Source organism: Haliaeetus leucocephalus, unplaced genomic scaffold (genome assembly GCF_000737465.1).
Source record: "Haliaeetus leucocephalus isolate CR32 unplaced genomic scaffold, Haliaeetus_leucocephalus-4.0 Scaffold696, whole genome shotgun sequence".
Taxonomy (NCBI): Eukaryota; Metazoa; Chordata; class Aves; order Accipitriformes; family Accipitridae; genus Haliaeetus; species Haliaeetus leucocephalus.
In genome coordinates this window covers 563,973-584,932 of record NW_010973132.1, presented here as the reverse complement: position 1 = coordinate 584,932, position 20,960 = coordinate 563,973, and the positions used below count along the sequence as shown (strand labels likewise).

The following is a 20,960-nucleotide window of genomic DNA, read 5'->3' as shown; positions in this document are numbered from 1 at the left end:
TTAGTGGTTCCTTACATACTAGGGCTTCGACATAAAACAGCACTTTGTCCTTTTATGGAGAGGTCGTGGCAGCAGTTTTCAGATCATGTAGAATAAACAATGTGTTACTCTTTTAGTCTCTTGATATTCCATAATGTTAATTGTACTAATCAATGCTGTGCCTGTGCTTAAAGAACCTTTCTTTCTTAGGTTCTGTTCTTTTTTTTCTGGCTTTCATTAACAAAAATGTATGTTTTCCCTATAATCTAACTGACCTTTTTGCATAGCTTAAAAGTATGGGATTCGTTTATATTGTTTAAGAAAAAGATGCACTTCAAAAACTTTTTTGAAAGTTGGAGTACTCCTAAATCTGAAGGGGGAAAGCAGTCTCACTCTTTATGGTTCTGTAATGCACCTTGGGAATGCTACCCTTAGACAGGAAACACTGCCAGAAGAGGGTGACAATGTAGAACCACTTCAACAGGTATGAAGATGTACCTCGATATATTAAGGTGAAGTTGTGCAATCATTTCATCTGAATCATCTGTCTTTCACTTTTTCAGGTGGAATACTAAATATTAAATTAGGGAAAAGTATAAATATTTAAAATATTAGCTCAGTAATAGCATTTGAAAAAATGAAATCGACATGGGCCTGGGTTATGACTATTTTTGTTTTATTTTCTTCTTTATGTTGAGATAGTTTGCTTGTATTGGATCTGTACCCTTGCTCTCAGCTGCAATTTTTAGTTGTGCTTAAACTCACCCAGAATCACTCCACTAACTGGGATACTATGGTGAATTTCATGAGCCAATACTGCTGTAATACACTTTTCTGAATTAAATTGTATTACCAGAGAGTTATTTCAGCACATTGGAAAAAAGTTTCTTTTGGAATTACAATAGCTATTTCTTTGTTTAGTCAAGAAAAGGTAATTGATAAAGAGGTCTTTTAGGAGTTGGTTTACTTTTATTTGTATAAAATACATGTTGCTAACTCACTTGATTGTATGAGGTGAGTCAAAGGCCATATGGATTATAAGTTTTCTACAAGTTGTGGCCAAGCCAGGTGGATATTTTGTGGTTGAGGCCACTGACCATTAAGCTGACATGTAACTTGATAATTGCTCCAAAGGAGGGGCACTGGGCACATCCAGCTTTCAGCCCCTCCAGCAAGGGAGTCTCAGCAGGGCTTGTAGCAGAAGGCTCTGTTAGTTGGTTCAGACAGCTGAACTCTGTGAGGAACTGAATGATTTCCCTCCAATTCACAAAACCACTGTGATTTACCCATAATTACCCATGATTGCATCATCTTACAGTAATCATCAGCTTCCCTTTTCCCAGTCTTCAGGTTTCCGATTACTACTTCTTGCTTCATCTTTAAATCTAGGTGATAATGTGCTTGGAGCAGAAAGCGTATTCAATTTATTCTAATTAGAATACAAAAATCAAGTAGTTTAATGACCATAATTAATTTTAATATGACTGAAAGGGTTGCCACTAAAGTCGTTTTAGAGCACATTCACAAATCAGTTTACAATAATCAAGTATAGTGTCTCTTCAAAGCTGGGAAATAATTTTGCTTTGTTTTCCTAAGAAAAAAGAGAACCAGGAATGGAACATGCTAGACAGGTGGTAAATTCATTGCTTTTTTTGGTAGTTTTTTCCTCATAGTATTGATTAAATGATGCTGTTTTATTGATATTTGCACTATACCATAAGAATACTGTCTGCCTTCCATCACTGGCCTGTAATATGGTTTGAGTCTGCTTGTTCTGGAGACTTTTGTTCCTAGGCAGTTCTTTTCTTTGAAGTTATTGACTCTTCAGGTTTGGGAACTTGCCCATATACCATAATCACCAAGAAGACTTTCTATAAATGTCATAAGTTTTGGAAAAAAGTTCTCCTTTAGTAGTTAGTTTGAAGAATTCATAATCTATGACGAAGTTCCCTTAAAAAATAGAAATTCTGTTACTTTTATATCTGAAAAGCCTAATTAACTGAATAATCGTTTTGCAGCTTCTTTCTTCCTGCATGGATATTTATAAAAAGAATTATCTCATTTCTGCAAACAAGTCTCACGGTAAAAGTTCAAAGGATCAGAATTGTGTGTTCATATTAAAAATATTCATCTCAAACACAGTCCAAAAATCATCCACTGAGGGTTACTTCATCTACTGGGGTCATAATAAGAGAAGCTGACATAGCTGCAAGATAAGAAGTAATTGGATCGCCATGGGAGACAGCAGGCTGAAGTATTACAAAATAGTATATAGAGTTTGCTCTAAACAATTCAGTCATTCAGAGGTGATTTATTTCAGGTATTTGCTAAGATGCTGTACCAAAGTTGTTTTAATTATTCTATATAATCCACTTCCAGTAACTGACTTTTAAATTAGTTCTTTTCTTGTTTTAGGAAGGAACAACCAAAATTGGAAGAAGTGATTCAGACCAAGATCAAGACATTGGTAAGAGAATGATATTACAAATTGTTTTATGATATGGTCAGGTCAAACCAAGATGTTTACATTTGTCATGTGTAATAGCTAGGTAATGTTTCTGTTTGTCAGCTTTCTTTATAGAAGAAGGTAAGTAGAAGGGAATAATTAAGTTGGCTAAAATATTTCAGTTATTTTTGGTTTTGTTTAAGAGGTCAAAAAGTCAACGGTCTTGACCTAATTGAGATCTCGTCAGAACTTTCTTCCCACTTGTGAAATGCTACATGAGAGTTTAAAAATATCTTCATCCAACGTCCATATGTTGGTATGTTCTATACTAAACTATTGGCACAAGTGATCATGAGACATTGAAAATGCTTTTCAACTCTACCTCGGCAGAGTATTTTAGATATAAAATCCAAATTATTAAGAATATTTATTATTTAATTTCATTTCTGCTCTTAATTTTAACCGTCAATATCAAGAGCTAGAAATTATGGTAGAAAGTTGAAACTTTATATTGAAATTGGAAACTTTGTAGAATCTCTGCTTTGGTAGTTCTGGTAGGTTTGGTTAAGTTTGATTATTTTCTGCCAGTAGATTAGTAAAATATAAACAGTAAGTGACATAATAGCAATAAGAAAATTCAGCACAATAGAAGAGTTTGCACATCAGCTCACAAATCAGAAAGTAGTGTATAGTTTTCCAGAACCACAAATACTTTAAAAGAGCAATCTCACTGTTTTTAATCAAGTTTTTCTGTGAGTGAGTACTTGGCTAGCCATCAAAGATGACAATTTCATCTCCTTGTTGCACATGACATAGTTCTCTGAGGTATGAAGTATGCGGTCATAGTGTCAAACAGTGTGTGGTACTTCATTGTGAGGAAAATAGTGCAAACCCAACCCCTTCAACAGGTGAGATAAATCTATACGTTGTAGTTTTGCAGGGACGGTGGATTGAAAGGGATCATTGTATGATAGACAACCACTGTGGGATTGTGACACTGCGACCAGTTCATGGCGCACACTGCACTGTGAATGGATGTGAAGTCACTGGATCATGTCGTCTGTCACAAGGTAAGGCTTGCTTTTTCTATGAATGCTGCATTATAATCATCTTACCACCGGAGTTTAGAGACACAGATTTATGGAACTCATGCAGATCTAAGAAATACATCTGTCAGTCTCCTACTGCTGCCTAGCAGCACAAGGTTTGATCCATGGCTAGAGCTTCCAGACTGGGACAAATAAAATAAGTACCCCATAGAAAGTAAAATGAAGACATAGGTGACAATATTAAGACCCCTTTTGGCAGCAGTAGTCTGTAGCCTTCTGAAAAGGGAAGACCTGTAGTCAGAGGCACTGTTGTGGAAGGTAGTGGAGACTGGCTCTAAGCCAGCTGACCACTGGTGGGTTTTTTTGGCAATTATGTAATATGGTTGAAATGACCTTCAACTTTTTTAGTGTCTTTACGTGGAGGGTACTAGCCACTGACTCACAGGCTATGGTGAATGAGCTCAGATGAAATGGATCAGGCTCCCATATTTTCAGTTTGTTATAAAGAAAAAAAACAGTCCAGTTTCTGGGAACTTGCAGTGATCTGGATTCATAAAAAGATGGTGTAAAAAAAAGTTTCCAGAAGTGGGTTGGTTGTTTTTGATATGAAGTCATGCTGGTCTTTAATATGAAGAGGGAATTTACTGTTATGTTGAATTTGCAGACGGCTCCAAGATTAGTTTGCTTGGATGCTGTCGTTACAGAATGATAACTCTGCTGTTCCATAGTGGCAAATTTTAAAAATAGCTCTCTGCTCTATGATGGTCAGAAAGCTGTTGGTCAGAATATTTTTTTTTTTTTAAACATGCTATTCTGTAGTAGTTTGTGTATGCTGTAGTCTGTATACTGGAGTTAAGATTAACTGCTAACATTCTAGGGACCAACTGTTTGATGAATTATGGCTCTGTAGATTTCTAATTAATTTTTTTTTCACAGGTGCCCTTGTTGTCCTTGGCAAGTCTCATAAGTTTAGATTCAATCACCCAGCAGAAGCTGCTATCTTAAGACAAAGAAGATCAGTAAGTTCTAAAACTATTTTTCTCTCCTAATTCTTCATTGATTTTCCTAATTATTTTCCTTCTTAAAAGCAAGCTTGATATAGATAATATTTCTTCTCATCATTGTATCCACTTGCTTAATTTCCTCTATCTAATGGTCTGTAATGACACTAAACCTTTTGAGGGAGGACACTAGTGCTTCTTTCAGATGTGCTTAGCAAAAGATGATGCAGATCCCTTGAATAATTTAGTGTTTCCTATTTCTAGTCATGACTACAGTAGGATTGAAACAGGCAGAATGCCGCAGTGAAAAGACCAGTTAAGAATCTTTCCACATCTGTTAGTTTTCTGAATTATCTTCTTTCTCTGTCATTTCACCATCCCAAATGAGGTATACTAGAAGAAATGGAAAATTTATGGGATTAAATGCTTGAGTATTGTTGACTCTGAAAGCACTTGCTTGTTACATACATCAGAAATAGATAAAATAGTTGGTATGTTAATCTCAGGAACTAACAACTGTAAGATATTATTTGGTCAGCTAGTTCAATAATGTTTCAAAAAAATTAGATAATTCTTAAAATGACTGGCATATATAACTAAAAAACCTAACAATGTAAATTTTCTGGTTTAGGATATAACCATATTACCAACTGATATTGGCAAGAATCTACCTTTTAAAATGAGTTTTCATATAGTAACGTTTAATACTTTCCACTCAACTGTCTTTTTGTACACAATTCTGTAGTTGAGATAAGGGGCTTAACTTCCATTTGTTTTCATTCTTAATTTCTTAATTAATGAAACATATGCAGTACATTGAAACAAAGCTACAAGAGGAGTACTCAGTAACAAATACTTAGCAATTTTGCAAATTATCAAAGACTAAGCAGAAGGGTAAGTGAGATTGTAAGCTCACATGGGAGGTATTATGCAGCATTGCACACAGTAGTGAGCAATGGCAGTTTTAATGATAACTTGGAAGTTCCTGGGTTGCTGTGATTTTTTTTTTTTTTTTCCCTGTTCTCATGTTGTGTGTTTTGTAGATTAATGAAACCCCACCCATTCTGAGTTGTGGAGCTTTGGACTGGCTCAACTTGGATGGAAGTTGCACCCATTCTCCTCACTATATCCTTTCTTCTCTTGACAAGTGAGTTTAGAATAAACAAACCATTTCTCATGTGGGATGATGTCTGAAACCAGGACTTGGTTCAGACAAAACTTAAGTTGTATACAGAATAGGTCCCGTCATGTTTTCAAGTGATCAGATAAAAGTGTCTGAGAAAATGCATTGGCCACTAATATACAGTGTTATGATATCCAAGCAACAAACCTGAAAAATTATTTATTGATGCACAATCAAGAAAATGTCTCAGATGAGACTGTCAGGCAGCCTTAATTCAGTTCACTTGCGCATCTGCATTATAGCTGTTTTGATTTACAAGCTAATCTAATTTTTACAATATTCTTACTTCAGCACACAGAATGGACTTTTCTAGATATGATTTAGCCAAGGTAATTATTACCAATTCAGTTTCCCTGCTAATTTGTTGTGGAAAACAGGTTAGTTTGTTCATAAATTCCCTTGAGTTCAAGTCCTCATTGAGACCTTCATCTCAGAAACCCATTGTGATTCTCTTTTTTTTTTTTAAAACTGAGCAGTAAATAAGGCGTAGACTCCTTCCAAAATGTTGAAGAGCTGCTCATACTCACAGTGTTTAGTGTATGCTTTTCATGGCAGAGCCTTTCTGAAAGGGAAAGGGTTGGCGTGATGAGACAGTGATTAATATGTATCAGGAAAATGAATTAAGATATCTCCTGTGTTTCAGTTCATGACATTGAAAACAGAATATCATGGAATTAAATGTAATTGGGTTCTTTCTCTTTTTTAATTCCTCTCAGCCTGGCACATTCAATTGACCTGTTAAAGGCAAGAAACAGCCATCTTCTCATTCATATCTGTTGATAGTTCTGCTTCTTGTTAGAGTGTTTTTGGTGTGGTAACATACTGGGAATCTTTTATCTCTTTCTAGAGGAAATATCTCATCTTGCTTTTATGAGCATAAAGTGTTATCTCTGTTTTGAACATCTCTTCATACTTCTAGTCAAGTGGCTTGCTTTCCACCTTGGCTAGTGTGTTTCCATGTGTTCTCTTTAATGTATCTAATCTCTGCATTTGCTTTTCATTTACTGCAGTGATACCTTTCTATACAAAGTGGTATTTAATTTTGTTTCTTTACTGAGGTATGTTTTACACATCACTGCTGTTATTTTCTTTGTAAAAATTACAAAGAATTTTAAAATAAGGGTTTGTCTAATGACCTTCAAAAGTAGATACCAAGCTGTGCTTTACATAGGTATAAACATCAGAGGTGGAGCTTTTGTCAGAAATTTGTTGGTGGTCCTAGAAAAACCTGCAGAAATCCTGAAGCATTGTGAACAGTTTAGCACAGAATTGCACTTGGTTTTCCCCTTTTTAACCTGACAAAACTGAAGAACATTTCTGATTGATTTTTTTCAGACCACATTCAAATAGCAGATTTGTTTGTGTTGATCAATTTTTTTTAATCACTTGGACAGCACTATGCATATTACATTGCTTAACGTTACCCTCATACTTACCTAGATTCTCTCAAATGGTTACTTCAGTGAAAATGAAAAGCATTATGGTATTGCATTCACTTGATTTTTATGAATGTCCATCTCTTACAGGAATAAGCTATAAACTATGTCTAATATTAGTTGTCTTTCACCTTACATAATCCAGTGGTCTTTTTTTCCTCTTGAATAGTTTTTTGGCAAAGGTAATCTGAATTGATCTACTCAGCCTTCCTTTACAGTAACTACTAAGCCTGTGTTTCTGTCCAGACAAGTAGTTTTGCTCATGGAGGGGGTAACAATTGAGACATCTAGCCTAAGATCTATAATATGAGAATAAAACAAGATATATGTGGTCTCTCAAATGTCCAGCTTTCGTGAAGAAAAGTCAATGTCAAGTACTAAAAGCTGTGTCTGAGGTACTTTGAAAACAGTAATACAGGACTAAGTGGACTACAAGAAGTGCTTATTTGTTCAGCAGTAAAAAGTCCACCTAGTACAGAGTCTTATCTCTGTCAGAAGGACACGCTTAGAGGAAAATGTAAGAACAGGGCAAGCTCTGTGTGTGTGTGTCTCCCCTCTCTGACTTGATAGTTCTTGATGCTCTCCCAGCTGCTAGCAATCTGCATCTTAGAGTCTTCCTCTACTGAAAATTACAGTAACATCTCTGTGTATAATAGACTTCAGTGAAGTTTTCTTGTCTTCTTTTTGAACACCTTTATGATGTCCTATTTTTATTTTTGCAGTCAAAAATGTAGAAACTGTAAAGAAAACAAATGTTCTCGTGAACTAAGGTAAGAATATTAATGTGTCTAAATCATGCTGAATATTTTGGCCCTTCTAGCTTTGTCTTTCTCTTGTGCTACACTCATTTCCTGCAGAAGAGATGCAAACTAGGCTTCAAGCTTTAATTTGTTTTTATCATATTGAAACAAGAATCTGTACATGCAGCTGAGTTATAGGCAAGTCTCTGCAACCATGTTCTTTCTTCATACTTGACCTTGTGCAAAAGGTTTGTATCTTTGTTGCATGTGCAACCTGGATTTTAGAGCCATGACTAGAGTGGGGTTTACGCTGAAGCTGCCACCAATTTACAATACATAAAAACCCTAAAATGTATTAAATTTGATGTCAGTAGCAGGTACTGTGAATACGCATTAGTATATTGAAAATTCTTTGGACAAATTGGGTTCTTTTCTGGTGAGAAGAAAATGGCTTTATGGAAGAATCCAAAAAAGAAGTCATAGCATAGAACATCATTCATTCATGCAGAGAAGCACAGCACCTGCACACAAAAATAATTCAGAAATTGTTTGGCTTCCATGGGTTTAAGTACTCTTTAATCAGGAACTGATGGTACTTTGCTTTCTTCTGGATTTTTTATTTCAGAACATATGAGCATATATATATTATGGTACTGATTAATTACAGTCTTATCTCCCATGCTGTCAGTGTGATGACATTTTTCCCATCTGCTTTTCATGGGTTGAATTACCAACTCAACCTCTAATTGTATGTTAAAATGTTTTGAGAAATGAGAGGGAAAACAAATTTCTACCATTGCACCCAAATATGAAAACTTTAGGCATGAAACTTTCTTTGAAAAGGGGTGTGATTTATTGTACTCTTACTTGGCTGCTTGTTCATACAGCCTACTCAGAAGAGCCCCAGTGCTTCAAACTTCTATGTTTCTTGTCAGCCAGCAAACACACAGAATTCTGGCTTGTTACTGGCATCAGTCATCATATGATACCGTCACCACAAATAACTAGACAATGAACTTCTTGCTCCTGTCATTGCCTTAATACCACACTGTATATAAATATAAACCCTGATTTTGTTCTCTTGCTGGTTTGAGAAAAAACAGTTGTTCCATTAGAGTCCAGTGGTATAAGAGTACACTGAATTAATTTTAGCTCCTTGGAACATGTTTAAGCTCTCTTTCTTTTAAAATACCAATATTGTTAAACCAGTGAAAAAAAATCTTATAAGAGTGTGTGAAATACTACTGAACTGGAAAGGAAACAGTGCCCATAGATGTGGTATCTGATGCTGGAGAACATAACACATTATTCTCATGTGGTATAGTTAACGTGTCCAACTAATATTTGTAAAAATAGTACTCTGAGTTCTTACAGCTTTCATTTGAGAATTTCAAAGTGCTCTACAAATACAAGTTAAAGGACTCTTTTGCATCTCCTAAAAGATCCCTCAAATATTTCATTTCACAGGGAAATGCACTGTATCAATCACTGCAACTCTACAGCTTACAGCAGAATCACGTATCACGGGTTAGCAGGGGAACTAACTGATTCTATATATAACTGAAATCATAAGGGCAAAACCTGTGATAGATTGTAGTTCCAGCTGAACTGGAATTAGCAAGGCAGTGGTGACCTTTACTGGAGTGTGTGGCTGTGTCTTGTGCCTGTGACTTGTTGCCAAAAAGAGTTCTGTTTTAGAAGTGTATTTAAAGGGTTGCCCTAAGGAAGTCACCTTGCTGTTGTTTTGGGGACTTAGGCAAACAAAAAAATGAGGCTTTGCATGGAAAGGCTAAAAAAAACCAACCAACCAAGAACAACAACAAAAATGCACAGGTGTGCTTTTTCTGTAAGCAAACCAGCTAATCTGAAATCCAAATGATACTTCATCTCATGGTAACTTCCATGAAGGGGATTACTCTGTGTGTACATTGCTAAAGGTCCCTTCTTTCTAAAGGTTTCTGACTCTGCTGGCTGCTTTGACTGGTTTCTGGTTCCCACCTCCTGCCCACCATCCCCAACTTTTGCTTTGAATTGTGTGAGTGGCATTGCTTCAGGAGGCTGGAGGAGGTGATAATACCATGTCTTCGTATTTCCTTCATTGCTCTTCCCTTTGCTTTAGGGAGAAAGGAGAGGTTTGAGCCTCCGTGCTAGGCAGAAGCAGATGTACGATCCCAGGCAGCTGCGTGGTGCCTGCTGCTCTGTGATGCTCTGAGGCCCTGCGGGAAAGGGCATGGATTGGACACGGGTGGAGAGGGAGGATGGAGTGGGGGTGGATGTGTATCAGTGGATAGGCTTGAAACCCTGACTTGTTATTGCTCTCAGTGCTGGGATTTGCAAGGGCGCAAAATGCCTTGCCAACATTTTTTTTTCTGCTTTATTATTAACTCTTCTTCCCCTGGAAACAGTAATTTATAAAAGAAAAATGGGACTTGAACACTAGACAGACAGAAGGATGGGGATGCTAACTTAACTGATGTTTTCTTTGTGAAAATCGGCAAATTTCAGCTTTTAGCAACAGTGGTTATTTTCACTTGAGTTTCTTTATTTGAGCCTTAAGGTTTTGTTGCAGAAGGCATTCAGCCTCACCACAGAGCTATTGCTGCCATAGTTACTGAAAACTGCATTATGCTGTAGCAGCCGCCAGCCTCTGCATCAGCAGTAGAAGTGTTTGGGGAAGAGGGGAGGAGAATTGCACAATAGGATCCCGGAGAGCTGACGACAAAACAGGCTGGAAAAAATGTGGATTTACAGATGGTTCATTTAGCACGCGTCATGCAAACTTTGTGGAGAGAAAAATGAGATGGAAAACAATCCAGCAGCATGGTATAATATGAAAATTTTCTCAGTAATTTGTGATTATCTTTAAGGTTGGTGTCTTTCTCTTGTTGTAATTTTACTTGCTGTTTTTAAAGGTTTACTTGGAGGAGGGGTAACTTGACACTTCTCACTGCATTTGGTACACCTAGAAATCTGCATGCTTTTATGAAATTCTATGCAGGGTTGCTTTTTTTATATGCTGTATGCCAGAGTATGCCAGTCCCATGAAACCAAGATTTTATGTATGTCTTGATACCTACAGAAATGAAGCTGTTTGTCTTATGTTTGTCCTGAGGTTATATTATTTTCTGCTAGAACTATACCAAATGTAGATTGCTTATGTGGGAAGGCAGGAATACAAGCAATAGCAGAAATTGGTCTGTGCTTTATTCCTGTATCTCATAGTATTCCTGTATTTCAAGTCTAAATTTAACAGTACATCTGATTTAAGATGTTTTAGATGAAAGAAATGAGTGATCTCATCTACCCGTTACAGAGTATGGCTAAATTCTTATGTTAACTGGATTGATATTTGGTTTTAGTTTAGTCATCCAAACATGTATTACACAAACTGATTGCTCTTTAAATTGTCTATTAGGTGATTTAGCTACAAAGTATGTGTGAATCTGTTATTTTCTTTCTGGGTCATCATCATCTCATTTTTTAGTTTAGTTTGTCATGTTATTTCCACAAACCAGCAAGAGCGTGTTGACGTGACATAGCATGTTCAAAGGTAGAAAGGGAGCATTCTTACTTCATGTTCTTGGTTTCAGCAGTTTCTGTGAGAGACAGATCTGTATCCCAAACCCAAACCAGCCAGTCATTTTGCTCTCACAGTCAGTAGTCTCATGGCCAGAGGAAAAACATCTTCCTGCATACCTGTATTATGTAAGTGGCTCTGCATGAATTTTCATTATCTTTTTGTTCCACTTGAGAAAACCATCTTTAAGAAGCAACTTCATAAAAAGGTGTTTAATGTTCAATCTCTGTATTCAGACCTGTCTTTACTGCCCTGCTTGGTTTTTGTTTTGTACTATTAAAAATTAGGAGATGAAGCAAAGAGGAGCTGAAATAGCAGCAGAACTGCAATTCGTATATATACCTTCAGCAACAGTAATTTATTACAGAAACTTTAACCTTAGGGAGAGAGGATTGTACCAACTAGCTACATCACCAGAACAAAAGCAGTAATAATACTGTAACGGTTGCTGTGCCGTTTTTTTTTTTTCCAAGGTTTAAAGTGAAGTATCGGTATGCATCTGTACTCTGCCTTTTTGGGGTGTAGTCATAGTATAGAGCTGTGATTAATAACATCAGTTTGGCCTGCATCGTGTTCTGCTCTGTGTGCAAACACACACGCCTGTTGGAAAGGATCTTACAGTTTCATGTTAGTTCAGCAAAAAGCCATTAGCACACACATGAGGGAATACGCTAGTGCTGCTGAGAACAGCAAACAACACACTTCCATCTGCTTTGTTTGCATTGCTTATTCTCTGATACTTCATATTATATGGGTGGGGGTGAGGGTGGGATTGTTTCAGCATTGTTGGAAAGTATGGGAAGAACTTCTGACCCTCTCCCATCTGTAAACTGATGTTACCTAACCACCTCTGTGAGCATTGTGAGGTCTTTGGACTGAAATGCAACACTGAGTTGTTTCATGTACTTAAATGTTCTGGGTTTCAATTTGTAAACAGATTGAACTCTGATAGGTCGATTTTATGGAAAGGATGGCTGAGTGCTAAAAGTCATGGTTAGGAAGAATATGAGACATTTTGTAAGAGGAATTTTATCTAGTTTTAGTAAACAGGTGCAGAACAAGAATTCTTTGTCTACTGTTTTACTATCATGCTCAGCTTTTCAGCCTTATTGGCAATGATTTACTCAGTTTCCTCAATCTCATACAGAATGGTGCTAATAATGATAAATCATAAAATGATAAATGATAGAAATCAACTCTTCTGATACTTGACTTTCTGATATTTGATAATGTTAATGGTTCCTCATCACTCCTCTTGGATGAATGTACTTGGCTTATTTCACACGTGCCTCAGACTAAGTGACTTGCCCAAGGTCATGCAACTGTCCAGTAACAAATTTTAGAGTCACATTTTTCAACTTTCATATCACGATAGGAATCAGAGCTTTTATATGTCTTTTAGCAAAACAGGTTAGAGACTACCCCATCATCAGAGTATGCAGAGACTTAACATTTACAATTGCTATTAAGGTTTAGTAGTTTTAACGTATCAGCAAGAAGAGGCTTCAGCTGACATCAGGGCTCTGTTAGGTTTAGTGCATAAGCATCCAGAGGCAGTTCTCACCCTGAAGACCTTGCAGCCTAAGTACATGAAGGCACAGAGGTGATATAACTGCTCCAAAATCAGAGAGGTCTTGTCTCAGATCAGTCCTTTAATCTCCAGATTATTTGGCTGCTCCATTACATTTCCCTTGGAAAATATGGAAGATAACCTGGAAGCCATATTCAGGGAAAGCCTCCCTCAGAGTTATCATTAAAACCATGGGAGTTTTTCCTAAACGAGATCCTTCAGATTTAATACTATGTTCATAAAGTGATTCTTCTTTAGTTAACCAGTCTAGCTTTAACCTCTGAGTTTGTCCCCCCGTAGTTGGTGGCATTACAAATACCTGAACAGCTGGCGATTTGTAATGGCCATACGAGCGTTTCAGTGCTGCAGTGAAGTGTCAATTCAAACCTACTTCAGCTGAATGAGAAATGAGGCACCCCTCTCCTATTTCCTGGGGATCAATTAAAGTTTATCTGAGAGGAAAAAATTACAAATCACAGATTGTTGGCATCTTTGTAGTCAAACCAAGGACAAATAGAACTTGGAGCTGTCTGTTCTTATAATTCGTTCCTGTGGGTCCCAAACAGACACAGACCATTTAGCAGATGACAGTAGCAAAGTTTGTACTCTGACTGTTCACACCATGCCAGACAATTGAACAGAAGATGTTCCTTTTCAGTTATTCTCACCAGCATTACATTTACATAAACATCAAAACCAAACTGAATTCTGTTTTCCTCAGGTTAGTGAGAGTCACAGTAATATTGTAAACTACTGAGAATCTTAAGGCTTCTATGTAGTGAGGCTTTCCCACTGCTTTTTAAGAAAGTGAAATACATGTTCCATGTAAAGGTACTCCAGAAGATTGTAGACTTTGGCTGCTTAATTGTTTCATCTGTTTTGTCTGCTAATCTAGCACACAGAATCAAAGTTGTTGCTGTAGAAATGGTTGCTTTGAACACATGCTTACAGTTCTAAATAGAGATGTCAAATTAATTCCTATGTAGCAAAGGTCAAATGCTCTTTTCATACAGGTGACCTTGTATTGGTAATGATTTTACAAACAACATGATGTTTCCAAAGCATTCCTTTTGAAATTATATTTTTGTTTTCTTTTGACCTTCAGGGATTCTTTAGAGTTTTGATACCTTTTCTCTCTTTAAAAGTATAATAAATACATCATTTACTTCATTAGTAAAATATATTTTAATTTTTTTTTCCTAGACTTAAAGATTTAATTTTCTGAGCTTACGTATAATAATGTGGTGTTTAGAAACAAAACAGCAGGCAAAGATCATATATCACCTTTATATATAATATAACTTTAATGTTAAGGATTCCTGATGATAACGTGTGGACAAGTAGAATATATATTCCTTTGAGAGGGTTAATGTATTTTGAATATTATCATGGATCATGCTAAGAATAGATACTATTTTGATTGTTACTCTATGTGTGTGCGCATGTAAAATTTTGGCACACAGTCAGGAACTAAACATCTTGGAGGGGACTATAAGGCAGTTCTTCACAGGTTAGTCACTTTTCTGATTACAACTCTGCTGCAAATATAGAAGCAGTCACATAATATAGTTGTTGCATCCAACAGAGAATTGGGTGATCAAGTTCCTTCCTTGGTACTGCCAGAGACTGTCAGTGTAATCTCAACAATGTCCATAACCCTTTCTAGGTTGGAAATTTTTGATCTGAAAACAGAGAATGTTTGTTACTTCTGTAAAGCACTTTGAAGTACTTAAATATCCTATATAGTGATTATAAAATTTTATAACATATAACCAACCACCCTCCCCAATTTCATTTTTGGAAGATCTACAGCAAAATGAAAAGTGACAGTATTTTAAAAATTCTTTCTGCTGTTATCTTTCTGGTGATGGAATTTTCTGCTTCACCATGAGAGCTTTCATATTTGCTGACATTTATGATACTTACAGGATCGTAGCCTACTATGACATGCATATACACAGCCACTTTACCATCACCAGTTTTTGTCATAATGCACCCTTACTGAACAAAAACAATATCTTAAATGTTGTCTGTCTTTCTTTAGTAAGATGACTTGTTTTATTACAAATGTTTGGTATTTGTTTCTGGTTTAAATTCACTGTCAACATTTCTAACAGCAGAGAAATAAATGCTGTGCATGAAGAGTACAAGCAGAAACTGAGAGACCAGGAAGCCTTCCACAGAAAACAAATTCAACGGCAGCAGCTCTATGTTGAGGATTTACAGCAGCAGATCCTGAGAGGACAGATCAAAGCAGAGCGGGAACTAGAAAATGACCAAGCACTAATTAACCAGCAGATCCAAGAAAGTGGGTACCTGCCTCTTCCTCTCTCTTGCTTCCACTACTGCATTCTTTCATCCTCTTGCTGGTTTTGTCCTCGTTATGCTTTATACTATGGGTGGAACTTTTATTATAGCTTATTACTAGTTTTCTCTTATAATTGCCTTTCCCTTGAGAACAGTTACTAAGCTTTGATTAACAGGACTAAAGGGCTTCCTTTGCAGTGCACCAGCAGCACTGTTTAATTAGCTCTGCAGGTCACTGCTGGGAGAGACAGCACCAGCATGCAACTCCACTGTGGCACTGAGCCACTTGTCTCCCAAGGTGCTCCCCATCCTGCCTCTCTGTAGCTTTGCTCTGCTCATATCTGTAGTGCAACTCTGCCATGTTGCAATGTAGACCAAGTCTACTATTGTGTTTTAAGTTTTTCTTGTGCTTCATCCAATGAGTTGTTCTGGGAGATTGAAATAGAGGTGAATGTGGTAGTTCCTACCATAAGCTTTCAGGGGAAACTGCTGTAACAACAGGATGCGATAGGAACCAAGCACCACAGCAATGTGTGTTGGTTGAGGTACTCTCTTTATGCATTTCATTGATGATGTCATCTGTAACAATATAGACCATTTTCATATGCTTTTAATGAATTTCACTCATTAGGAAAAATAGAGCCATGGCATAAGACCATACCTCAAACCTGAATTTTCTGTGGTTGCTATGTGAGTTTTAAACAATGAAAACAAAGAAAATACATCTGAGAAGTAGGTGGGACACTGAAATTCAGAGCTAAAATCCCAGCCCCAGTTAAGGGAAGGAGAGTTTCAACTGGGTTTTATATAGACAATTTCCACCACCCACCCCCCCCAACCCTTTTATAGAATAAGATATTCTGTGGTAGAAACTGAAGTGCAACAAATTAAGATTAAAAATAAGATATGGGTCTTATTTACCCTAAAGATGATTAGTTAGTGGTATTGCATTCTTCACTGCTGAATTTGTTTTAAACCAAAACTGGATTAAAAAAAGAGAGACATGCTTTGGTTCAAATAGGAGTTATTTCTAGGAAGTTCTACAGCATAATGCAAGAGTACTAAAGGCTAGATCAGTGATCGGATTTTGAATGGTAAATAGCTATGTCAGAAGGTAGAGCCACAGCATATTTGGAGAGGTATTTTTTAGGGTCAGTGGCTCCTGGTCCCCAGAGGTGCTGCTCTGCATGCAGGCAGACATATTCAGCAAGATTTCTTGGTGGGGTTGGGCTGCCCCTTAACGAGTTTATAGACTGATTTGGGAACATTTCAAACTGTGAGATGTTTTCAACCACTGAAATTGGGTGGTTATAGTGTTCTCTAGTTTGCTGTTTAATGAATGATTTGATCCAGATTTCTTGATAAGCAAAGTATCCCTATTACAAAGGCACTGTTCCCACTTGGCAAAACCTGCTATTGGTTCCTGGAAGAAGAAAACCTCTGTGAATTTTTGGAAGCTTCTCAGACCCAAACTTATGCTATCTTTTAATTATGTCAGCCACAATGAAGAGATTAAAAGGAAATTGTGGTGATGGGATGTAGCAGAAATGGACATAAGATATGTAGATAGTACAGAGAACCAGGGGAATTCCCCCAAAATATCTTTATTTCCTGGGTCTGTAGACTTTGTTCTTTGCTTTCATCTAGTTCTGCTGTTTTCACTGTGTTCACGCAAAGCTTAGCTAGGCAGGTAGTTTTTGCCAGCCAAATACAATTCTTCACTTGGCAACCCACCAAAGTTCTCCACCTTTTCTGCACCCTCTGTGTCTCAGCTCGTGACAGAGGCAAGTTTGTGAGCAGAGATTAATTAGCATCTTAGAGTTTGCAGCTCTGTTGCAGGGAAACTTATCTGCTAAATCTGCTTGCTACGAACATGCTAAAGAGGACAGATCTGGAAATAAAGAGTTGAGAAAAAAGCTTTGTATGAGAAAGTTAAAAATGTTATTAAGAAAAATTAACTAAAATAACAACTAAAATGCATCCCTTTTATCTGTAGAGTAACCATAGATTTAGAATTCCTACTTCTGTGCATGTTCTGTGTGCAGAGCTGCCAACATAAACGGGACAGGAGACTCATTGTAGTAGGGATCACTCATGAAGTATGTTTAACAAGATCAGTAGTCACCAAGCAAGTGATGCTGGTAATCCCTATGGACTAATGATTTCTTACATTAGGGAAGTTTCCACAGCCCAAAATTCCTCTCTTGCAGCTCAGGTGTGCAGAGCTGCAGGTAGCCCTCATTCATCACATCAGACTTAAATAGCTCTTAATTCCTAACCCCCTGAATAAACAACAAGAGGTTGCTTATTCAGTAAAGGACTGCAGATTGAAGGTAAGCCCAGCCAAAAAAATGTTGCTGCTAGTAAGACAGAGTGCTTTGAAAAGCTTTGGTCCTTTGAGAAATGCTCTACTTGCCAAGGAACCTTGCCTGTGATTTTACATTGCTTTTTCACTTAAGGATATTTTTTTTGTTTGCTTTGTGCAGCTGAATATGTGTATTTTTATAGCAGCATAAAAATGAACAAACTCTGCTTTGTTAAGAGAACATGTCCAAGCAATCAGATGCAATCCGGTAGTGGTGATCTCAATAACCCCTTCTTTTGACTGTTACAGTTCATCATAGCTCAGATTGAAGCCAGTGCACTCTGAAAGACCTCTAAGCACATCCCCTGCATGGAATAAAGTAGTCTTGCATCCAGGGTTAAAAACAAAGCAACCTGGTGTTCTGTGTTCTCTACTGTTTCCCACTGACTGCAAAGATCAGGTTCTGAATATTTAGAGAAGACTAAGTGTGTAAGCAGAGGTAACGTATTTTATTACCAAATTAGGTTAATCAGTTTGTAAGCATATTTAGCATTTATGAAATATGGGGGACATTAACAAAAGCAGAGAAGCTAACTGTCTTTGTGGAGTAGAGTGGTGATTTTATGAAAAATATGCATTAGCTGGTGGTACGAGCTTGGTTTTTTTGCATTATGTTTGTCCTGATAGCTAAAGGTTGTGTTGGCTTCACCTGCGTCCTTGCCATGAGTGTATTTGATTTATTTCAAGTACATTACATGCTAAAGTGCTCGTGTATAAGATTTGCAGGCTCCCATCAGGCTGTTTTGGCAAGTGCTTATTGGAGCAGCTGTAGTTGCAACAGGCAGTAAATTTGTGGTTGTTGCTCTACCTCGGCCAGGTGCTGCACAGGGTTTGCATTGCTTGGGAAGTTTCCATCTGATGGGTTTAGGGAGGGTGGCAGAACTGTCCAGCAGGTACCTCTATGGTGGCTTCCTTGAGCCTTGTCTTCAACCTACTTTGAAGGTTGCATGCCCATCCACAGGACTGGTAGCTGGCAGCTGCAGCTGCCTCCACAAATGAGGCACATCACGACTGGAGCGTAGAAAGGTCTAGCCTTCAGGCTAACTGAACTTGCCACCGATAAGGGCAAGCACAAAAATTGCCATTTCCTGTGGTAAACAAAGTTCCTTAGCATGACTGGGCTCCCTCATGTTCAGCATGCCTAGGCAAGTGAGAGAAAATAGTTTACAGGTGGGTTTTGTTGGTTCATTAAAGTTAAGGAGGAAAGGATAGGAGCAAAAGGCACAAAGAGAAATGGTTGTTTTTTTTACAATAGTTGTGAAACACTCAAATGCTGTGATGAGAAGTCAGTAACATTTTAAGATTGCACAAGTGCTTATTTTTTCACTCGAAATGTAGGAATTTATTAGCCAAAGGCTCATCAGTGTGTGCATGAAATTCCATTTGCTGCATTAATACAGAGGTTGTTCAGCTTTGTACAACTTCCTCTTCTAGTTCCCTTGTTAACTCTGCTCTCAGTGCACATACATTCATTCCCTAAGTAACACATATGAAGCTTAACATGTGACTTCAGAATAATTATAGCAGAAGTAGTAGCACATTTCACAGTAAAAAACTAATGAAGTCATACTTCACTACTGTGAATATATATCCTATGTCTGAAAAGTGCACAGAATTGAACTCAGGCCTTTTAATGCTTCCACTGTATTTTAAATTGAGGTGACATTTGAGTGTAATCTTTAAGAAATTGAAATGTGTTCTACTTTTTGCTTACAAACAAGGTCTTATCCACTAGTCTCCTTAGCTATATTAGCCAAGCCCCTGTTTACATCTTGCAGTTGTTACCCAAGTCCTTATCCCAATGGAAAGGCTTCCCGTTATCAATAAAGTGCAGCAATGATGAATTCTTCTCTAAATGGTTTGTCAAGACTCTTTTCTACATGCATAGAAATTCTGTTCTCAAATGAGCATTCAAGGCTGATTAAATTAAGAAACAAGATAGTAACGAACAATGTTGTTCCTATGATTTTTACTTTCTTTCGATCATTGTTTTGTTTACAGACCAGCAGTGGCTTATAAATGAGAATAAACGACTGGCTGCCCTTCAGCAGCAGCAGAGGGAGTTTGCAGTGCAAACAGAGTCTAGGCTGTATGCAGAGGCTGAGGTGCAGAGTACCATTGGGCTAGAAATCTGCCCTTCCCTGCTACAGCAGAACAAGAAGAGACTGGTGCAGCTGGAGCTCTTGCGAAAATACTCCTTAAAAAAGGCAGAAAGAAACATAAGACGGAAAAAGGTCAAATTCCAGCTAGAAAGGATAGTCAAGAAGCAGAAGTTACTGGAAGCCAAGCAAAACCTAGAGCATCTGGAAGCTAGCTGCTGGCTCAAGGAAGAGTGTGTGAAACAATCCAAAGTCCTAAATGAAAATACTGCTTTACTGTCCTCTTCGGATCAACAATTGCAAAAGAGAAGGAAGTCACTGGGTTCGAGTTCCTTGCAGCACAGGCAGCATTCGTTCTATAACCCACATCTGCCCCATGTACCCAGGTAAGTTAACATCTGCCAATTCCTCTGCACTTACCTTGAATTTAAATTAATTTTGAATTTTCAGTGGCCACGTATAATCCAGAATGCCTTTCAATGTACTGAAATAATCCCCAAACTTGCAATATCAGTGAACTTACTATATTGTATGTCACACTGCAGCTGTTTGTCCTTTTTCCTTGGATCTGTACAGTGCATTCTCTGCTTAGCTCTTTGACGTGGTCTTTCGCACTGGTTTTTTCATTCCTCTCTCAAGCCTTTCTGTACTTTTTGCCTCTTTGTGAATGCTTTTCAGAACTGGCTTAACTCTTGTTCTTATCTTGTTCAAACTGTTGGTAAATACTAATTTCTGCATCATTTTATCTTGGTTAGGGTCAAACTCTTCCTTCAGAATATTTGTATCATTGAGGTGACTCTGGATTGGACTTTTAAGTTGGCCAGCCTCTCTCAAAATAAATATCTCTATGCAATGCTAAAAAGTTGGGGTGCTAGGGTGTCTATCACAGCATGGTCCTGAAGGCAGGAAATAGCTAAGTGGATTTCTGTGACTTAGAACCATCCTTTATTTTTAACTAATGTTTGCAGCTACCTTAGCCTACAGAGACTAAATACCAAGCTATACCACATAGCATCGAGCTATTCCTTTGTGCTGCAGAACATATTTAAGGATATCTGGGGGACTGTATGGTTACTGACAGAAAATTTTTTTTTTTTTTTTTTTGGTTCTCTGCTAGAATTTGCTTTTGAAAGGCATTAAGATTGTTGCTTCACGTGTTGTTATTCCTAACTACAAGACATTACTGATGTGGAAGTGTTGTTAAGTAC

The 20,960-nt window shown here is 37.5% G+C and overlaps 1 protein-coding gene across 1 annotated transcript in view; it reads left to right on the top strand.

Moving 5' to 3' along the window:
* STARD9 (StAR-related lipid transfer (START) domain containing 9) overlaps window positions 1-20,960 on the top strand; it is a 117,186-nt gene that overhangs the window by 76,836 nt on the left and 19,390 nt on the right. Inside the window, exons 17-23 of the mRNA XM_010580190.1 lie at window positions 2,395-2,446; window positions 3,358-3,495; window positions 4,411-4,493; window positions 5,519-5,622; window positions 7,817-7,864; window positions 15,099-15,289; window positions 19,655-20,138. Of these exons, the coding sequence (XP_010578492.1) occupies window positions 2,395-2,446; window positions 3,358-3,495; window positions 4,411-4,493; window positions 5,519-5,622; window positions 7,817-7,864; window positions 15,099-15,289; window positions 19,655-20,138 (1,100 nt within the window). The remainder of the gene's footprint in view (window positions 1-2,394; window positions 2,447-3,357; window positions 3,496-4,410; window positions 4,494-5,518; window positions 5,623-7,816; window positions 7,865-15,098; window positions 15,290-19,654; window positions 20,139-20,960) is intronic.